Below are 18,950 nucleotides of genomic sequence, written 5' to 3' on the forward strand. Positions count from 1 at the left end.
GGCTGGCATGTGGTGCTGGGGGATTGAACCGTGGTCCCTGTGCTTTGCTAAACTTGTTCCAAGTAGGTGCTTTAGACCACTGAGCCATCTCACCAGCCCCAATATTAGTATATTTCTATTATCTATCTACCAATTTAATTAATTGACTTGGTAAAATCCTTTGTAGGTATTTTTTCTTTCCATACTGAATACAGTCTAGGCTCAGGCATTATATTTAGTCACCTTTTTTTTTTTTTTTTTTTTTTTTGTATTTTAGGCAAGTGTCTACAGGGTGTTCAGGGTCTCACTAGTAGTTTGGACTTGTATGGATCTGCTTGTTTATAGCCCCCCAAGAGCTGGGATTACAGGCGTGCACCACCACACCCAGTCTCAATCGCGTCTCAGCACACCCCAGGGGCAGGGCTGGCAGGCAGGCCCGGTTGTTAGTTCTTTCTAATGTAGCCTATGAAGTTTTACATGTCATGAAATTTGCTCATTTCAAGTGTGCAACTCAGAGATTTTTTGGTGACTGTATTGAATGGCACAACCACCAACCTTATTAGTGGGTGTAGAGTGTATCTGCCATTTGCCTTGCCAGGGCTGCACGAAATGAACGGGAATTGCTGTGGGCCACACATCAAGTATATAATATAGGCAATGTACTGGCCTCACCATCACTCTCCCCGTCCCCCATCACCCAGTTTAAGGAAGGGGACGTTTACTTGGCTCATGTTTTCAGGGCATCCAGGCCATGGTCAGCTGGCTGCACAGAAGGAACATCCTTGTGAAGGCTGATGTTTAGATGAACCACAGAACTGTTTCCAGAATGAGTACACCAGCAACATGGAAGGATTCCATGTACCCCTCATCTTCACCAACACCTGTTAATTTCTCATACTTATTATAACCATCCTAGCAAGTATGAGGTGTACTTAATGAGTTTTCCTAATGTCTACTGATGTTGAACACCTTTTCATCTATTAGCCATTCATGTATCTTCTTTATTTTTAAATTTTTACTTATTTATTTTTATGTATTTAGTACAGGGTCTACAGGATCTCACTATGTAGATTGGACTCATAGTGATTCTCCTGTTTTCAGCCGCTCAAGTGCTGGGATTATAAGCACACGCCACCACGCTCAGTCTCAATCACCATCTCAGCACCCTCTGGGGGTGGGGACAGCACGGCACACTTGGGATCGAACCCTGGCTGCAGTCTTCCTAAGCAGGCACTTCAGTCTGCTGAGCTGTCAGGCTGGCCCTGCTTTTTTCTTTTTTTTTTTTTTTTTTTTCCTTTTTTAATCTTTTTAAAAATCTCTCCTTATACTATTTCCAGCTTTTAAGGCTCATATTGTTCTTTACTATAATAAAAAGATTTACAAACTTCACATATTTTAGCATACATGGTATGTGTTTATCCCAATGCTGTATCATTTAAATTACATCTTTATAATTCATTTTGAAATTAAGAGGAGTGATGCTTCCAGACTTCTCATTCTTGCTCCAGAATGTTTTTACTTTGGGATCTTCTGAAGTTCCATGTGAGTTTTAGATTTTTTTCTGTACCTGTATGGAATGCCATTAGGACTGTGTGTGGATCGCACTGAATCTATAGGTCACTTTGGAGATGGTGATCATTTTGTTTTTCTTTATCAATATATGTTTGCAATATATAATGAACACATTCATGTGGGAAGTATTTTACTATTCTTACAATTCATGAATATGAGATGTCTCTTTTTTATGTCTTTAATTTCTTTCATCAGTGTTTTATAACTCTGAGCATTAAAGTCTTTAAATTTGTTGGCTTACACCTATTTTATTCTTTTTGTTGTTTACAAAAATGGAACTCTTTTAAATGGGCTTATTTTAATCATGTTTTGGATAGCTGTATTCAATAGTAAAAATACCATTAATTTTCATGCGTTGATTTTGTATCCTGGAACATTACTGAATCTGTTTATTGCAACAGTGTTTTTGTTGGCTCTTTAGGGTTTTGGGTTTTCCTGGCTGGCTCAGGCTGCCTTAAGGGCGGGTCTGGTAAGGCATGTGGAGCTGGGGATTGAACCTCGGTTTCTTGTGCCTGTGTTTGCATAAGCAGGAGCTTAAACAGCTGATCTAACTGGCAGGCCCCGTCTTTAGGGGTTTTATACACATGGTCAGGTCACCTGCAAACTGATCATTTTGCTGGCTTCCGGGTTGGGTGTTCTTATTTCTTGAAGGACTCTTTTGGGTGGGCACCTTTGTCCTATGCCGGACCCCGAGAAGCTATCTCCCCTGCTGAGGATGATGTGAGCTGTGGGATCCCTGGAGGGCCTCAGGGAGAAGTCCTCAATGCTGTGTCACAGGGGACATGAGATTTGTGCTACTCTAAGTAGTGCTGGGCTGTGGGAGACCCCATCAGTGGGCACGCCACATCGCTCTGTGCCTGTGACAGCGGCCACGTGTACTGCAGAGCAATCCTCCTGTCTGATGACCCCTCCCAGGCCAAGTGTGGCCATCTCTCTTCAGGGGACTCTTTGTTTCTCTGTGTTCTTACTTGATATTTGGTATAAAACAGAATTTTGTTTACGAGTTATGTAAACAAAACATGACCCTATCTCCATTAAAAAAGTTTACTGAAAGCATCAAAAACCCTGATAAAGGTCAGGACTACATGTTAGGTGTCAGGCAGATTCATAAAACAAAGTACAATTATTTTGATATTTCTGATAAGCCCACGGAGTACAAAACTCATCAAAAGTCAGTATCTGCAGGAAAAGCATCAAGAGTAACATAAAGCTCTTTCAAAAGTGCTACAGCTTGAAGCATTGTATTTAAAAGTTTAATAAGCTTCAGATTCTGATAATCTCAAAGGTTTGTTTTTTTTTTTTTCAAGTTCTCAAAGTTCTCTTTTTCAAGTAAGCTACAAACTCTTTGGTTAGAAATACAGAAAATCCATATATAAACTAGAGTAAGAAACCTGTTAACGCTGAGTTCTTAGTGCAGTTTGCAAGCACAGGCGTTCCTTCAAGTGCAGACTGTCCTGCTAGAGGCCGAGCAGCGCCCATACTCAGATGCCCCTCTACGGCCTGGTAGCCTTGCCATATCACTCATTTCTGTGTTTAGTTCATTTGCAGTTCTTCTTTAAAAAAAAAAAAATTCTCAAGGCACATAATGACCTAAAGATTGGTCTGTATTTCACAGATCTATATGATAAGTGCTTAGTTATATACATAAGTGAGAAAAATGGCATAAATGATGCAGAGAATTGCAGAGAGTGTAGAGTCAGACAAAGTGATGCCTGACTCTAAGCTTCCGTCTTTGCTTCCTCTCCTGGGTTTCTACTAGCATAGTTATTTCTACTCCCTGAGCAGGAATGAGCTGTCTGAGAATGTGCTCCATCATAGGAAAGCTCAACCTTTACCCTAGAAAACCCAGCTGCCTGATGGCAGGGGTGGGGCGGGGTGGGGTGGGGTAGCGGAGCTGGGTCTGCCCCTCTGGAAACAGCTAGGAAGAGGGACAGCTGCAGGTGGGCTTTCCAACCCAGGTGTTCAAGTTCAGCTTTCCGCTTTCTCTCTTCTCAAAGGCATGACCTCTCCTCCCTCTTCCCTCTCCTCTAGCCTTCTGAGCACAGTGGCCCTCTCAGCCTCAGGAAAGAGTGAGCCCTGGACATGGTCCAGCCTGGCCCTGGGAGCTCACCTTGTGAGGCTGGCCCATCACAGCTAAGGCATTTAAACTCATTCTAAGTTTAAAATGGTTTTGAAAATGAACAGAAATCTAGCAATTTAAAAAAATTTGGCTTAAACTGATATTAAGAAATAACATATACTGATTTTCAAAAGTCAAGTAACAAAAATAACCATCCACCAGTCATACTGAAATGGGATGGAGGCACACTCCCATCATCCCAGCACTTAGGAGGGCTGAGGCAGAAGGATTAGCATTGAGTTCAAGGTCGGTCTGGCCCACATAGCAAGAGGCTATCTTCCAAAGACAGAAAAGAAAGAAATAATGGAATGGAACTTGCCCTTAAGTATTCTCACTGAAGCCAGGCATGATGGCACATGCCTGTAAAGCCAGCCCTCTGGAGGCTGAGGCATGAGGATTGCTGCAAGTTTGAGGCTACCCTAGGCTACAAAGTGAGTTGAAGGCCAGCATGAACTGCACAGCAAGACCCTGTTTCAAAAAGACAAAAAAAAAAAAAAAAAAAAAAAGAAAGAAAGAAAGAACAGTACTCTCACCCAAAGTCACTCCCCATCAAGCAGGGAGCCACAGAAAGCAGGTGCTGTGACAGGCAGCACTCCCTCCCTGTGAAGAGCCAGTCAGGAGGAAGAGGGCCATCAGGGCTGGCTCCTGTCCAGCCCAGGGTCTCATCCAGAAGTGGCATTTGTCTCTTTAGCTTCCCTGAGCCTCCGTGCTTCACTGCCACTGGATCAGGTGCACGAGGTGAGGCCTTAGCGCAGTGTGGGAGCAGGAGAGGCTCACCGCGGTCCTTCCTAGGAGCCAGCACAGCGGTGGGTGGGGTGCTCCACAGGGACGGGGGGCTTCCCGCCAGCAGCTGGCCATGGCAGTGCCCTTTTCCCAACAGCTCAGGAGAGGACTCCAGCTGCAAACTGTCCTCTGTTGGGGGGCTGCTCTCCACAGAAGAAAAGATGCTACCTGTCTGTGGCCATTTGGGTCACACAGGCTGGCAGCGGGCAGATCCCCGACGAGCGCCTCAAGGGCTGGGTGCTGGCAGCGCTGGGGCTCCATGTTCTTCCACAGGCTCCTTGTAGGGGTGTGTGGGCAAAGGAAGACCGTCGTCAGGAGTGGCGAAACCCCGACTTCTTTTTCCCTCAGAGGACTGGACAAGGGTCCACTTCATTCTGTGTCTACAAAAGCTCAAAAGTAAAATCGTAAAAGATACCTATAACAGAACAAAGAGGTGACACAGAACCTGTACTTTCAAAACAAATATCTACCTCGGTGTAACCTCACCATCAAGCCTCTCACTGTGTTCCAGGCTGGAAGCCACCTTCACAGTGTTAGAGGTCTTAAGAAGCCAGCAGGGGGATCGGATCATCCGCAGCTTGGAAGAAGGTCTTGGTGACATGAGGACACATCTGATGCTGGAACAGCAGTGAGTTCTGAATGCCACTGTAGTGTGCTAGGACAGAGGCTGGGGAAGACAGCTCGTGGCAGAAACCACCTCTGGGAAGGCAGGCACCCAGGCACTTGGAAAGCACAGCCTCTCGGTGTGAATGCTGGCAAGTCCTGCTGGGACACCTGCCTCCCTCCCCCAGTCACGATGGCTCTCTGGCCTGAGCCTAGCCGCATCTGCTAGGCTGCCAGACACTGTCAGCAGCACAGGAAGAAGCTGTTATAGGACACACAGCAAGGTGCACGCTCTCCTCTCCTTGGGCCACTCCTCTTCATCTCTTTGAAACGACAACATTGAATGGGTGAGGGGCCAAAGTGAGGCCAAATCTCCCTGTCAGGATGGGCTCCTTGGCGTCCTGGGGCAGTGCGAACGCGAAGCTCTGCAGCAGGCTCACGAACATCAGGAACAGCTCCATCTTGGCCAGCTGCTCGCCCATGCACACCCGCTTCCCTGCAAGAGGAGATCAGGACTCTGGCCCCATTCCCAATTCAGAAAACGCAGATTCCAGGCTCACAGTGTAGTTCAGGCTCCCCTTGAACTCTCTAATGTAGCCTGGGCTGGCTTCGAATTTGCTGTGCTTCTCCTGTCTCAGCCTCCCAAGTGCTGGGATTACAGGTGTGCACCACCACACCTGGCAGAGGTAGAAAGTTATAACACATACCTAACTTACTTAAATTGGTGTTGTAAATGCAGATAATAGTTTTAGAATAAATTGCCACATAAACAACCGTCTCCAGCAGAGCAGGATGAACAGAACTTTTCCACTGCAAGTTCATAGCTTCACTGCTACTCCTAAAAAGCTGTCCTTCTCCAGGCAGGACCTACAGACACTGACCCCATCTGGTCCTTGCCTGCTTACTGTTTTCCTTGGCTGCTACTTGATGGACTGAGGAGGGAAAGTCAGAATCTCTGGAGCCTTCCTCTTCCATAAAAGTATCCCGTAGGTCCCAAACTAGGAGCCTCAAAGAGGGACAGCTGTGACTCAAGCCTTTCCCTCACTGGCCGAGTGGGGGTCCAGAAACTGCTCTTGGCGTCCTGGGACCTAGCCAGAGCCCAGAGAGCCCAGAAAGGACAGCATCCAGTTGTATTCCTTCGTGTCTCCCTCAGTCTGCCTCCTGCCCTCCCGCCTGCCTCCTGCCTGCCCGCCCGCCCGCCCACCTGCCCACCCACCTGCCTGGCTCTCCTTTCTGTGCCTAGGGGTTGAATGCCAGTCCCTGAGCATCGCAGGCAAGCATTCTCCCACTGAATTCTGTCTCCAGCCCTCTTCCTGTTTCTAAACTCTGAGGTGAGCATAGTAGAAATATGTTATCTAAATTACTTATCTCTTCCATTAGCCAACCAATAAAGAAATATTTCACAACACCACGGAAAAAGAAGTGATACTTTCAGTTCTGCTTTTGCTTTCTTAAACCCAGGGCCTTGCCCAGGCCAGACAAGCGCTCTACCATTGAGTGACACCCACTCTTTCTACTTCTGTTTTTAAAATTATGTTAATGAAAATTGTAAGGTTTTACCGACCTATTCCAAAAGGAATAAAGGCTTCTGTTTTCACAAGATGCCCTTGGTCATCCAGAAATCGACTGGGGTAGAACTCGTCTGGCTTCTCCCAGATGGCCGGGTCTCTGTGCACAGCCCACAGGTTGGGCAGGATCACCGTACCCTTGGGAATGGTATAGCCCTGGAGCACTGAGGCGACAGACACAGCATCATTCATTTTGCTGCTGTTCTCCCTAAATATCACTGTCTGGGGGCAAGTTTCCTGGTGAGTGTCTTAACTCATGGTCCTTGGGGCAGAGACACATCTTAGCACATGGCCACCTGGACCCTTGGTGCCGGCCCAGGGCCCAGCCTGTGACAGGCGCTCTGATGGATGTTGACTGAGGGAGTCAGGGAAACACTAAGGCACAGATAACGAGCCTTTCAAGTAATCCCCGGAGAACAGCACATCCTGTGACTTGCATGGAGTACAACAGCTCAGAGCTGTCTGGGCGAGGTCTGAGGAAGGTGAACCAAGATAAAGGAGCGATGTCAGCCCAGGCACTTACACTTTAAGCAATGCCTGAAAGGTGCTCTGCATGGCGTGATTCCTCAGATCGGCACCCCAAGGCCTCAGTGACCCTGTGTTCTTTTAAGCCCATCACATGACAGCCCTCTCCAGGGGAGTGACGCCTTCCTGACAGGGATTGGAAGACAGTCTCGACAACACCTGCTCCATAGATTTCACCCACGGCAGTCAATGTGAGAATCAGATCAGTTCCTCCTGATTGTGTAATAGTTATGCTTTGGTTGCAGAATTTTCTCGTTTTGCTTGTTTTTGTTGCTTTGAGACAGGGTCTTACTATGTAGCTCAGGCTTGCCCTGAATTCACTATGTAGCCCAGACTGGCATTAAATTTGCAGCTATCCTCCTGCCTCAGCCCTTCAAGTGCTGGGATCACATGTGTGCACTACAGTGCTAGGCTTAGAGGCAGAATTTAAAAATTGAGGCAGGGTACTGTCTAGTGAAACTCTTTCTTGCCTCAGTAAGATTAACTCTTCTGACTGCCGTGAGGTGGACTGAGAACACCTTTGCTAACTCAAATTGTTTCTGCAATGCACCTGATTTATACTTCGGTGTTGGTGTCAGATGTGGTGGCACAGGCCTGTAATCCTGATACGCGGGCTGTGGCAGCAGGAAAACTGAGTTCAACACGAGTCTTGGCTCCACTGTGAGGTTCAGGCCACCCTGAATTTCATAGCTAGGCCCTGTCTTACGAAACCAGAACTAAAATAAAATAAGGTGAGATAAAAAATGGAAAATGATGGCATCATTTGTTGTGGCAGTGTGAGCATTTATGCCCTGCCCAGCTATCAATAAAGCTTAGTGGTCCGCGCGCAGCGCTTCGCCCAGGAGTGGACCGCTACGAGCAAAACCAGCCCCAGAACATCGTGATATCTGTGATAGTGGCCACCACCCCACATGTGCTCCCAGCAAGGGCATCATCCCAGGACCAAGCCCCGACTCACCTGTCTTCTCCGAGGTCATGTGTGGAATAGCCAGCGGCACCACCACCGTCAGCCTCTGCACCTCCATGATGGTGGCCTCTGTGTAGGGCATCTGGGCCTTGTCAGTGAGAGAGGGCACTCGGGCAGGGCCGATGACCCTCTCGATTTCTTCGTGGACCTTTTCTGGGTGAGAGAAAAGAAGACACTGTACGATCTGCCTTAGAGAGAGCTGAGTGCCTGCCCATGCCCACCTCCATTTTTCCCTTACATGTTAATAGGCTGGCAGTGCCAGGACACAGTATGGGTCAGATGTGCCAAGTGGGATGGCAGGCTTTGGGACCTGTGCTTTCTGGGGTGTGGCCAGAGGGGTAGAAGAGGGAGTGCTGGAGGCAGGAGTGCCCTGAGTCATCCGCATGTGAACAAGGGGCTGAAGCTTGAGGCTGACAGGATGGTAGGCATTGTTCTAGCTGCCCCAAGAGCCCAGCTCGGGGTGGCTGCAGCCTGCTCTGGAAAGCCCCTGGGCCTGTGTGTGTGCTACAGGCTTGCTCCAAGGGCTACTATAAAGTGGTGGAGAGGAGCCTGGGCCTGGGGGAGGCTAGTCTTTGTGGCACACCTTTTCCTTCCTCTCTCCTTTGCGGCCTGAGCACAAGTGGAGCTTTGCTCTACCACACGGCCCAGGCACAATGTGCTGCCTTGCACAGGCAAAACCATAAGCCCAAACAGAATGTCCCTCTTGATAAGTGGTTCACGTCAGGCATTCTGCTACAGTAGTGGAATGCAGACCCACACGGGTTATATCCTGTATATCCCCTCTCCCTTTGTTCCAAGATGTAGGGCACAGTAATGCCACATCACTTAGAAGATTAGTGGTGGGGCCGGGGAGATGGCTCAGTGGAATAAGCGCTTCCCTGGCAAGCGCAAGGGCCTGAGTTCAATCCCCGGTTCTGAAAAAAAAAAAAAAAATTAGTGGCTCACCTGTCATTCACCCCCTTGAGTCACTCCCTTTGGGGGAGGGCAGCCACTAAGTCTAGCAGCCCATGGGAAGGTCAGAGTGGAAGGAAGGGTGGCCTGTGACCTACAGCATGTGGGAGCCACCTTGGAAGTGGGTCCTTCAGCCTCAAGTAAGCCTACAGATGACTACAGCCCAGTCAACATACTGACTGTAATTTCATGAGAAACCCTGAACTAGAATCACCAGGACAAAGCACTCCTGGATTCCTGACCCTCAGAAACCATATTTTTTGGGGGGACAGGGGGGACCGGGGATTGAACTCAGACCCTTGCACTTGCCAGGGAAGCACCTTATTCCACTGAGCCATCTCCCCAGCCCTCAGAAACCATATTAAGTAATACAGTGGTGTCTTGAACTGTTAAATTTTGGGATAATCTGTTACTTGGCAATCATTACTAGATGGCACAGTGCCATCCATGGAGGAAGATGGCAACTCCAACACATGCATACCTTCATCCCCTTGTAAACTCAACATCTCGCATGGTGTGGAACAGGGAAGAGGCTTCCTTAGCTCACAGTGCAGAGATGAAAGCCCTGGGAGGCAGCCTGTCTGCCCAGCTTTCAGTGACAGCCTCTGGGCTGTGTACAACACAGTGGGCAACACTACAGCCCAAGCATGTGAGAGGGTGAAAGGTGGAGGTAACAGGAAGCCAGAGGGATTGGGAGCCACACTTGCTCCTCTTACCCTAATTCACTGCATCTGGTTCCCGGCACCGTGACAGAATACCTGAGGAGATGGACTTCAGAGAAAAAAGGTTTGTTTTGTTCCCAGCTGCATTCCACAGTCCCTTGGTCCTGTCACTCTGAGACTGTGGCAGGAGGAACGAGGCAGGCGCACACAGCAGAGCAAAGCTACTTATCTGAGATGCAGAGAGAAGGGCCAAGCCCACCCACAGCCATGCTACCCTGGAAGTGTTTCACCTTGTCTAACTGGGAAACTAAGCAGGACCAGGTCTGGCTTGTACTTCAAGGTGAGAAAGGGCAGGGTCCCAGGATTCCTTGTAAGGCACACACACCCACTGACCTATACTTTTACCAGGCCCTGCCTCCCAAGGTTCCACTACCATACCTCAGCTGCAGACCATGCTGTGAACACCTGAGCCTTTAAGGGACACTTTAGAGCTCAGGCCACAGCAGCACTCCTGTGGGAATTAACCAGGGTCCTAGGAGAATTTCATTGTCCTTTCAGGTGTCCCTACCTGGCCACTACCACCACACTGAGGACAGAGTCCCCCCACACATGTCCCTACAACAGCACATGACAAGAGACCACAGTGATGCTATTGTGCCTCACCTAAGTACAATCATGTGTCACACAGCAACATTCCAGTCAGAAACAGCCCACCCATGACAATGGCTCCATGAGACTTGGCTGTATGGAGACACTGTCGCCATCCTAGTTCACACTCTGAGGCTGGCACAATGACAGACACTATGCTTCTCAGTTTATTACCACCTTCAGGAACACTGGCCATACCCAGGTGAGCTCAGAGCCTGAGCCAGTGGGACCATGAGGGATGGCATGAGAGGAGGGGCAGCACTGGCCCAAACATCAGAAGGGGCTGCCAGCCAAGGCCCTGCGGATGGCAAGGGAACAGGATCCACAGCCCTGCCAGCCCCGTGAGACACAGGTCAGACTCCAACACAAGAGCTGTCACAGGACAGCTCTGCACTGTGTGAATCCACCACGTCTGCTGCAACGGGAGTGAACACACTCCCACCCTGCCCTGTAACTGTCCAGCTGCCTCCATGGCCTACTGACCCTGCCCTGTTAGAATGAGTTGTGCTTCTCTCTATTTTCCAAACAAGATGAATGGATATGCATAAGCATTAGGGCTTGGCTCTAGGATGTTCTACTTGTTTTTTGATCTGTTTGTTGTTTTTCAGAAAGGGTCTCACTATGTAGCACAGGCTCACCTGATCTCACTTATGTAGCCCAAGCTGGCCCCATACTCCCAGTGATCTTGCTGCCTCAGCCTCCCAAGCTCTGGGATTACAGGCATGTACCACCATGCCTGGCAGGTGTCCTACTTCCCTATCAGTCTTTCCCAGAGAATCAGACATGTAGAAATCAGAGCAGAGGCCATCAAGTCAGGTAATGAGTCTGCTCTAGAAAAAACAGGTTTCACTGGCCCCTTCCCAGCTTCCCTCGAGATGCACATATATATTTGCTTTTGCAGCTGAAGACATTAGTGCTTCCAGATCACTGGAGTTGCTTCCCCTTCCCTAAATAATCTGGCTATGCTGTGACCGGGGAGCTCATCTACTAGTTACCTTGGACATCAGGGTACAGGGACATGTACAGCAGGCACCAGAGCAAGGAGTTAGTCGTGGTGTCTGTCCCGGCGACAAACAGGTCCCCAATGATGTAGAACAGGTAGTCCTCGCTGAAGCTGCTGCTGCTGTTGCGCCTGCACTCCTCTTCCACATGAAGAAGGTACATGTCTATGAAGTCCTGGGGGTTCTGGGCATCCAGAGAGTCCTGGTGGTCACGGATGATCTGTTTAAGGAAAGCGGTGATGTCCTTTTGGATCTGCCTTAACTCCTTAAATGGCCCAAAGGGAAGGTAGAAAAACCAGGGGCACACATTGACCAGCAGGAGTTGGTTGTTGAGACAGATTTCCAAGCCTCGTGACATCAAGTCCAGCAGCTTCTTGAACTCCTTGTTGGTGTAATCAAAGCGCTGGCCAAAGCACAGGGAGCAGATGATGTTGGAGACGGCATTGCTGACAATGGGGACCAGGCTGAAGGGGTCATCCCCATGCCTCTGCATCTCCTGCTTCACAAACTTAAACTCCTCAATGATCTTGGGCTCCAAACTCAGCTTGCCCAGGCCGAAGTGACGAAGAGTGGCATGCGAGAACTTTCTCTGCTGTCGCCAGACGGGGCCATAGGGTGCGAACACAACCCCTGCAGAGGACAGCAAGAAAGGAGGTGAGCCAGGTATGGAAGCACTTGCCTGCAATCTCAGCCCTGGGCAGCTGAGTCAGGAGGATGACTACGAGTTGAGGCCAGCCTGAACTATGAGGTTAGTTCAAGTCCTGCCCACACTACATACCAAGACCCAGACTCAAAAACAAAAACAAACAAAAGTTTAAAATGCGGGTGAGAGAACACTGTGGGTGACACTGAACCAGAAGCACGCCGTGTAACTCTCAGGTCCCTTCCACCAAGCTGACGACACCGTGCTAGCCAGCCCAGCCCATGTCAGCAGACAAGATACTAAAAGTCTAACGATATAATCCCAATTTCTGAGCATGCCATCAGGTCCTGTTGATTGAGGAGAACTGAGGAAAAGCCATTAGGATTGACAGTAACTGCTGGTGAAATGGAAAGTAGTACAAAATCAGAGCACACTGAAATGGCCTTCTACTTCATTGGGGGTCACTGGGCTTCACAAACATTTCTGGCCAGCTGAACTCACATTCAGAAGATCAAGAAGGAGAACAGTAACAGATTGGCAGGAGGGCAGGGACGGAACCCGCGCTTCAAAATCCCTGCTGTGAGCATGGTGCTGTGGACACAGAGGTGATCGTTAACTTCGCTGGATAAATAAACATCACAATTGGGTCAGACACACCACTCTCAGTCTGGACTCTTTTAACTGGCAAGTCATAATATTGTTGCTTGTTGACAACATCAGCAATGTAAAAGCATCTTAACCAGGTATGCTGGGGCACACCTATAATCCCACAGCGCTGAAAGGCTGAGGCAGGAGGATCCAGGTTTGAGCCCTGCCTGGGCAACTTAGCATCTTTGGAAGATCAGGACTCCAAAACAAAACAACAATAAAATCTTAAAGGCTAGGGTTGTAGGTCAGTGCCTGAGCATAATTCCCAGCACCACGAAAACCAAAAAACATCTATACTCACCAAAGCCATCCTCAATTCTACCTTACTTGATTTTCATGTGTTCATCTCCATCAAACCCAGCAAAATCACCCCAAAATGTGGCCTTAAACTGTCCAAGTATCCACCTAAATCTCCAGTGCGACCTATCACGTAGGAATTCTGGTAGACTCTTCTGTGGTAGAGCCCATTTCCTGATTTCTATCTTCCTCTTTCTTCTTTTACTCTCGTTGTGCTGAAGCACAGCCTCTAGAAGATTCCAAGAAAGGTTGTATGACAGAGAAATTGCTAAAGATTTTGCAAGTCTGAAAGTATACTAATTCTACCACTGAATTCCTCACTGTGAAGATACTGGTCAGAGCTAAGGGATGAGTCATGACACATGTACACCTTCAACACGACCAGACCTGGCCAAATTATTCTGCAGGGTGAGAGGACACCAGCTATGTATCTACGAGCAGGGTCGGAACATGCTCATTGTTCCAAACAGGGGCCATCAGTCGATACTTTCAACATTTTTATCATTGATCAGATTTCCTTATTCTAGAATCTTTGCTTACCTACTGTACAGTGTTCTTATTTCTTGATACTCTTAACTGCGTGGCACTGTACTCCACATGTCAAGTTTTTCACTTTTTCAATAGCATTTGATAAATAAGTTTTAAAAGAAATGACACTTGCACATATCAGTCTTTGGGTTTGGGGTTTGCCTGTGACCAATTTGTCTGAAGAGATGCCACAGGAGACTAGGGACACTTGCTGGGTCTGGCATCTGCTCTGTGATTTTCTTAGGAACAGAGAGTACTTGTGCCACCTGGGAGCTCCCTCGAGAAATCTCCATCACCTGTGACTCAAACAAAGCTGTCTGTGTTGTGGTACAGCATGGACTACAGAACTGAAGTGCACTCTGAATGTAACTGTCTTGAAAATTCTCTGGAGCCAGGCATGGCAATGCACACCAGTAATCCCAGCACCCTGGAAGGCCAACACAGGAGGGTCCCATGTGTGAGCCCAGCCTGAACAACCTAGCAAGATGCAGTCCTCATCTCCCCCCAGAAATCTGAGGGAATGGGGATACAGCTCAGGACAAGGTTCTGGGTACAATCCCCAGAAGAGGTCATGTTTCTTTGGAGTAACTTTGGCTAGGATGATATCTACAGCTACTTTATTTTGGCTCTCTTGAGTTCATCTTTTTTTAAAACAAGAACTGGTGAATTCACTCATTTTCACTTGGTTCCATGCATTTGAACTCTACATAGTTTGCTTTGCTACCGGGAAGCCCACATTTACCTGGGCAACACCAGGCACTACCACAAGGGTCTTCAGTACTCCCCAACAAGCCTTTGTCCACAATCCCAGTTTATTCTGAACCCTGTATGGTATGGCCATCTTCTCAATTGTTTCAGACATTTCTTAACTACCATTTGCTAGCAATCGCTCCTCTCCCTTGCTTTCTCCTACCACTCCTCCATCATTTACTCTGCCACATGATCAGGTAGAAAGCTGACTGAGGATGCTTGCCTTTGTATCCCTGGCAGCACCTGAGGTCTCTAGTGGGGTTGCCTTTCACACATTGCAAGACTCGGGCATCCAGCCAGGAGAAAATGTGTAACCTTCTCACCTGTGTCCATGTTGCAATTCCTGGGAAATACATTAAAACCCTGCTCAAGGTCTGCTTAAAACTGACTCAGATCTGTAAGTGAAAGCAGGTAGGGAAACTTCAGGAAACTCAGTCAGAACGGAGGCACCTACCAAGGGCCTTATGGCTTTCACAGATAAACTCTTTACTTTGCTTAGATGAAGAACTGTATTTTACAACACAGAATTTTAGGATTAAAAGTGAGGAGTAAGGAAAATCTGGTCAACAGTGTAATTTTTTATTTTATTTATTTATTTTTGTACTTTAGGGAAGGGTCTGCAGGATGTTCAGGATCTCACTACTAGATCAGACTTGTTGTGATCAGCCTCTTTACAGCCTCCCAAGAGCCAGGATTACAGGCACGTGCCACCACGCTGTCTCAGCATGCCCCAGAGGGCGGGGCCAGCACAGCATCAGTGTAACTTTTTAAAAGCAGGTAAGTAATAAGTCTTTGTGTGTCTGTGTTTCTATGTTACTGTATGTTACTGTAGGTTATAACTACATTGTACTTGTGTTTGTAAAGTGTTTTATATGGCACCAAATTAAATTAGAATTAGTGGAGCACTCATTAAGAAAACAGAAGCCCATGTCTTTTAGGTCCCATGACCTAAGCAACCCTTGGAAAGATAAATAAAAGTGACTTTGGACTGCTGACCTGCTTTGCCCACAGTGCCACCCAATGAAAGCTGCTTTTCGTGTCTGACACATAGCACCTACTGTTTTCTAAGTACAGTAGTTCTTGGAATCCCCCCACCCCTCTTGGAGAAAGAAATGTCTTGGGACTCTGATTGTACGCATCTGATGCTACAAATTTTGTACATAGCTTAGAAGTAACTTAAAAATGAATTAGATGGGTATAATGAGACCATCATAAATGTGTGTGATATAAGTAAAAAACCAATCTAGGTTGCTAGTAAATTAAATAAAATACTAAAAACATTTGCTGAATATAAACTGAAGTATTTTTTGGCTTCATAAAATCTATAAAATATCATGTCCTGGGGTCTGTTAAGTGTGCTTCATAGATTGTGGGTGTGTGTGGCTGGCTGTGTGTAGGTGTGCACACACGGGTACAGTTTGTGACAGCCCATCAAGAGATATCTAATCCTTTAATAATTTTGCAAGTAACTAGTAGAGAGGAATAATAAGTATCAAAAAATAAGCTTCTGTCAAAGAATTACTTCTTCTAATACAGGTGAGTAGGTTAGAGAATACACTTTAAATAAGCAGCTAGAAGATGATTAAGTCATTTTAGTTCATTGTTTTAAGATGTCCTACCACCCAGTGGGGAGGTCCCCCACAAGGAGAATGGAATCAACTGTCCCCACCCATGGAGCTGGTTGTAGGTTCACTGACTTAGAACAGAAAAGAATTTCAGGATGCATCTGTGTGATGCATTAGAAAGGCCCGAGGCAGAAAAAAATTAAGAGAGAGAGAGAGAGAGAGAGAGAGAGAGAGAGAGAGAGAGAGAAAGGTCCTAGGCAGGTTTGAAGATGTGTGCACTCTCAAGACAGCACACCATGGTTGGGGTGGGAGAGTACAGGGTCCCAGGAGTATCCAAGGTGGGCAGTGGAGGCCACATGTTCCCACCACCTGGAGTGACCCCTTCTGGGCTGCATTAGGGTGTGAACCATTTATGGGAGCTGGAAGCTTAGAGAGCCTGCCAGCTTCATAGTGCTGCCTCCTTAGGATGGGGTCTGGGAGGAAGAGTGCCACCTCAGTGTACAGGAGAAAAGTACACCCCGATTTATAGGCAGAGGGCAGCTCTATGTCCCATGGGAATTTTCTGGACTCAACAAACAGGGAAAGGGGCTTTGAAACCTTGGGGAACTTTCCCTCCTGAAGCTTCAGCTCTTTTTTACAGTTAAAATTAGTATTTCCTTGTCACCCTTTCCCTAGCTTTATTTTTCCTGACCTACTTCAATCTTAAAGCCACCGTGTATAAGGGCAGTTACTCATTTAATACATAAGTAATAGTGTTAAAAACCATCTTTTATTTGGCTGACTGACCTGGGGTGTTCATGTCCTCCTGCTAACAGTTTAAAGAGGCTAGAAAGGCCTGCTTGCAATAATAAACAGCTACAGTGTCTGTCTACTTCTTGCTATGATATGTAGAATGGGCTTTTAAGAAATATTTTCTTTAAAAAAGAAAAGCCTTTCCAGTTGCAGGAAAAAAGATATTGGGGTTTTCTTACCCCAGATATGTTGTATTCACCGTGTCGGTTAATATGCAGTGTCTATATCTACATGTGGTTTTAGTCTTTCAAGGTCACAAATATGAGTCTTAGTTCATCACCATGAAATATGAGACAGTATGCCAGTGTAGACACTGGCTAAGGCACAGACTTACCTAAATTCTAAAGGCTTCTAATCAAGGGCTGTCTAAAACATGCTATTGAAATGCCTAGGCTCCAGATCTTTCAAAGTCTTTTTATATAGTTTTACTTTATACTTTTAGTAAGATAAATTATGATTAGATGCAATATGCCTTATTTTAAGAGTCTAATTGTCTTGGTGTAATGTAGTCAGTGATTGCTATCTTTTTAAAAATCTTTTTGAGACAAGGTTTCATTATGTAGTCCAGGTTGGCCTTGAATTCACTTTGTAGCCCAGGCTGGCCTCAGACTCACAGCGAAACTCTTCCCTCAACCTCCTGAGTGCTGGGATTACAGGTATGTACTACCAAGCTGGGCACATGATTGTTATATGAACATGCTGTTCATAACAATAAAACTAAATTGTTTTCCTGAATTGCTACCTTATGTGTTGCTTATAGTCATTTAGCTGGCAAGAGCCATGTTCCTCTTAGTAAATGATCTTGCTTTATCACAAGAATGTCGGTTCTCAATTGATAAACAGACATTAATTGTTGTAGTTTGTCTTCAAATTTTTGCAGTTCCATTGTGTATACCGCAGAAATTCTAAAAAAGCAGTCTGATTACTGAACTGCAATTCTTGTTTTCCCCCAAATGGTAATTTATACTGGTTTACAGAAAAGGACCCTAAAAACATGCTTCATGAGCCTTTATGACAGAACTAACCTAGTTTCACAAACAAATCTCTTCCATTAGCTTGGTTACCGTGTTTCTTGTTTGTTTCACATCATCCCTAAAGCCAGGAGATCACAGAATTCTAAGCAGAAGCCCCAGAGTGAAGGTGAGGAAAAGATGTGTGGACAGCAATACTTGTTCTGCAGTGAGGCATAAAAGGGCAGTGACTGTCGCGACTGCTCCTTTAGAACCCAAATCAAACCTCTGGGTCGTATTCCAAGAAGTCCAGACCTTTGTGCCCAGGACAGGCAACAGCCAGTCATCTACTTAAGCAACACATGTCAAGCTCTGGGCTCAATCCTGCCGGTGTGGCACGGGTGCAGGGCCACACATGGACCCAAGGTTACAAAACTAAGGGGTGTCTAGAAGTCGGAATAGGGGGCCTGGCCCTAGCTCAGGCCTTTAAGTGGCTGCTTCCACAAAGCTCTCAGCCTCAGGTTGCTGGAGTTCGAACCTCACAACTCTCCCGCTGGCCAAAAGTGCCCTGAAGCCATTCGAGGAACAAAAAAAAAAAAAAAAAAAAAAAAAATCCTAGAAGTCGGAATGCTGGGCATACAGCGGGAGAGACACCAGTAAGGTGGCCTGACCCACTTGGCCATGTAGTGAAACCAACTCCTGGGACAGACTAGTGGGCACAAGGAACGAGGGGGGGCGGCGGCGGCGGCGTATGGGGTCCCAGGCCAGTGCCCAGCAGGGAACTGCTAAAGGAGAGCGCAGAGGAAGGAGGCAGGGCCACGGGAAGTGGGCACAGCGTTGCGCTCAGCTGCAGAGGCGCAGGGCATCTGTCAGGGTCCTGCACTCTGTTCTCTCCGCTTCTGGACAGGGAAGACACCTCAGCTCTGACCTTCTCCAAAAGGGCGGTCATACCAGGAAGACAGAGCCTCATCCCTGCTTCCCGACCTCAGTTTGCCCGCGGCTTTCTTATTCGGTTCTTGGTCCCGCTGTGGGGCTGATTCCTAAGGGCCCTGGGGAAAAGGGGCCCACCACGTCCCAGGTGAAAGTGCAGGCGTGGAGCAGGTGTGTGGTGCAGGTGAGCTCAAGGGCGGTAGCGGACACACGTGCATGGCGGTGTGACAGGAGGGCTGCCACCCTTGCCCCCGCTCACCCTTCTCCTGGGTGACGATGGAGATGAGCGGCACCCGCGGGCGGTCGCTGAAGACCTCGGCCTGCTGCACCAGCGCCTCGCGCACGCTGCGGAAGTCGCTCAGCACCACGACGCGCTGGGGGCCCAAGAAGAAGCTGAAGACGCTGCCGTACTCGCGCGCCAGCCCGGCCAGCAGCGCCTGCGAGCCCGCGCGGCCCCACGCAGGGCCCC

The 18,950-nt window shown here is 47.7% G+C and overlaps 1 protein-coding gene across 1 annotated transcript in view; it reads right to left on the reverse strand.

The window, feature by feature from the left end:
• Nucleotides 1–4,163: 4,163 nt before the first annotated feature.
• The window catches only part of LOC101580159 (cytochrome P450 2U1), a 15,146-nt gene continuing 359 nt past the window's right edge, over nucleotides 4,164–18,950 (reverse strand). The window contains exons 2-6 of the mRNA XM_023710076.1: nucleotides 18,741–18,944; nucleotides 11,373–12,008; nucleotides 8,108–8,269; nucleotides 6,621–6,788; nucleotides 4,164–5,552 (exon numbers count right to left, since the gene is read on the reverse strand). Coding sequence (XP_023565844.1) covers nucleotides 5,374–5,552; nucleotides 6,621–6,788; nucleotides 8,108–8,269; nucleotides 11,373–12,008; nucleotides 18,741–18,944 — 1,349 coding nt within the window. The 3' untranslated portion in view covers nucleotides 4,164–5,373. The remainder of the gene's footprint in view (nucleotides 5,553–6,620; nucleotides 6,789–8,107; nucleotides 8,270–11,372; nucleotides 12,009–18,740; nucleotides 18,945–18,950) is intronic.

Source organism: Octodon degus, unplaced genomic scaffold (genome assembly GCF_000260255.1).
Source record: "Octodon degus isolate 3935 unplaced genomic scaffold, OctDeg1.0 scaffold00016, whole genome shotgun sequence".
In the NCBI taxonomy this organism is placed as follows: domain Eukaryota; kingdom Metazoa; phylum Chordata; class Mammalia; order Rodentia; family Octodontidae; genus Octodon; species Octodon degus.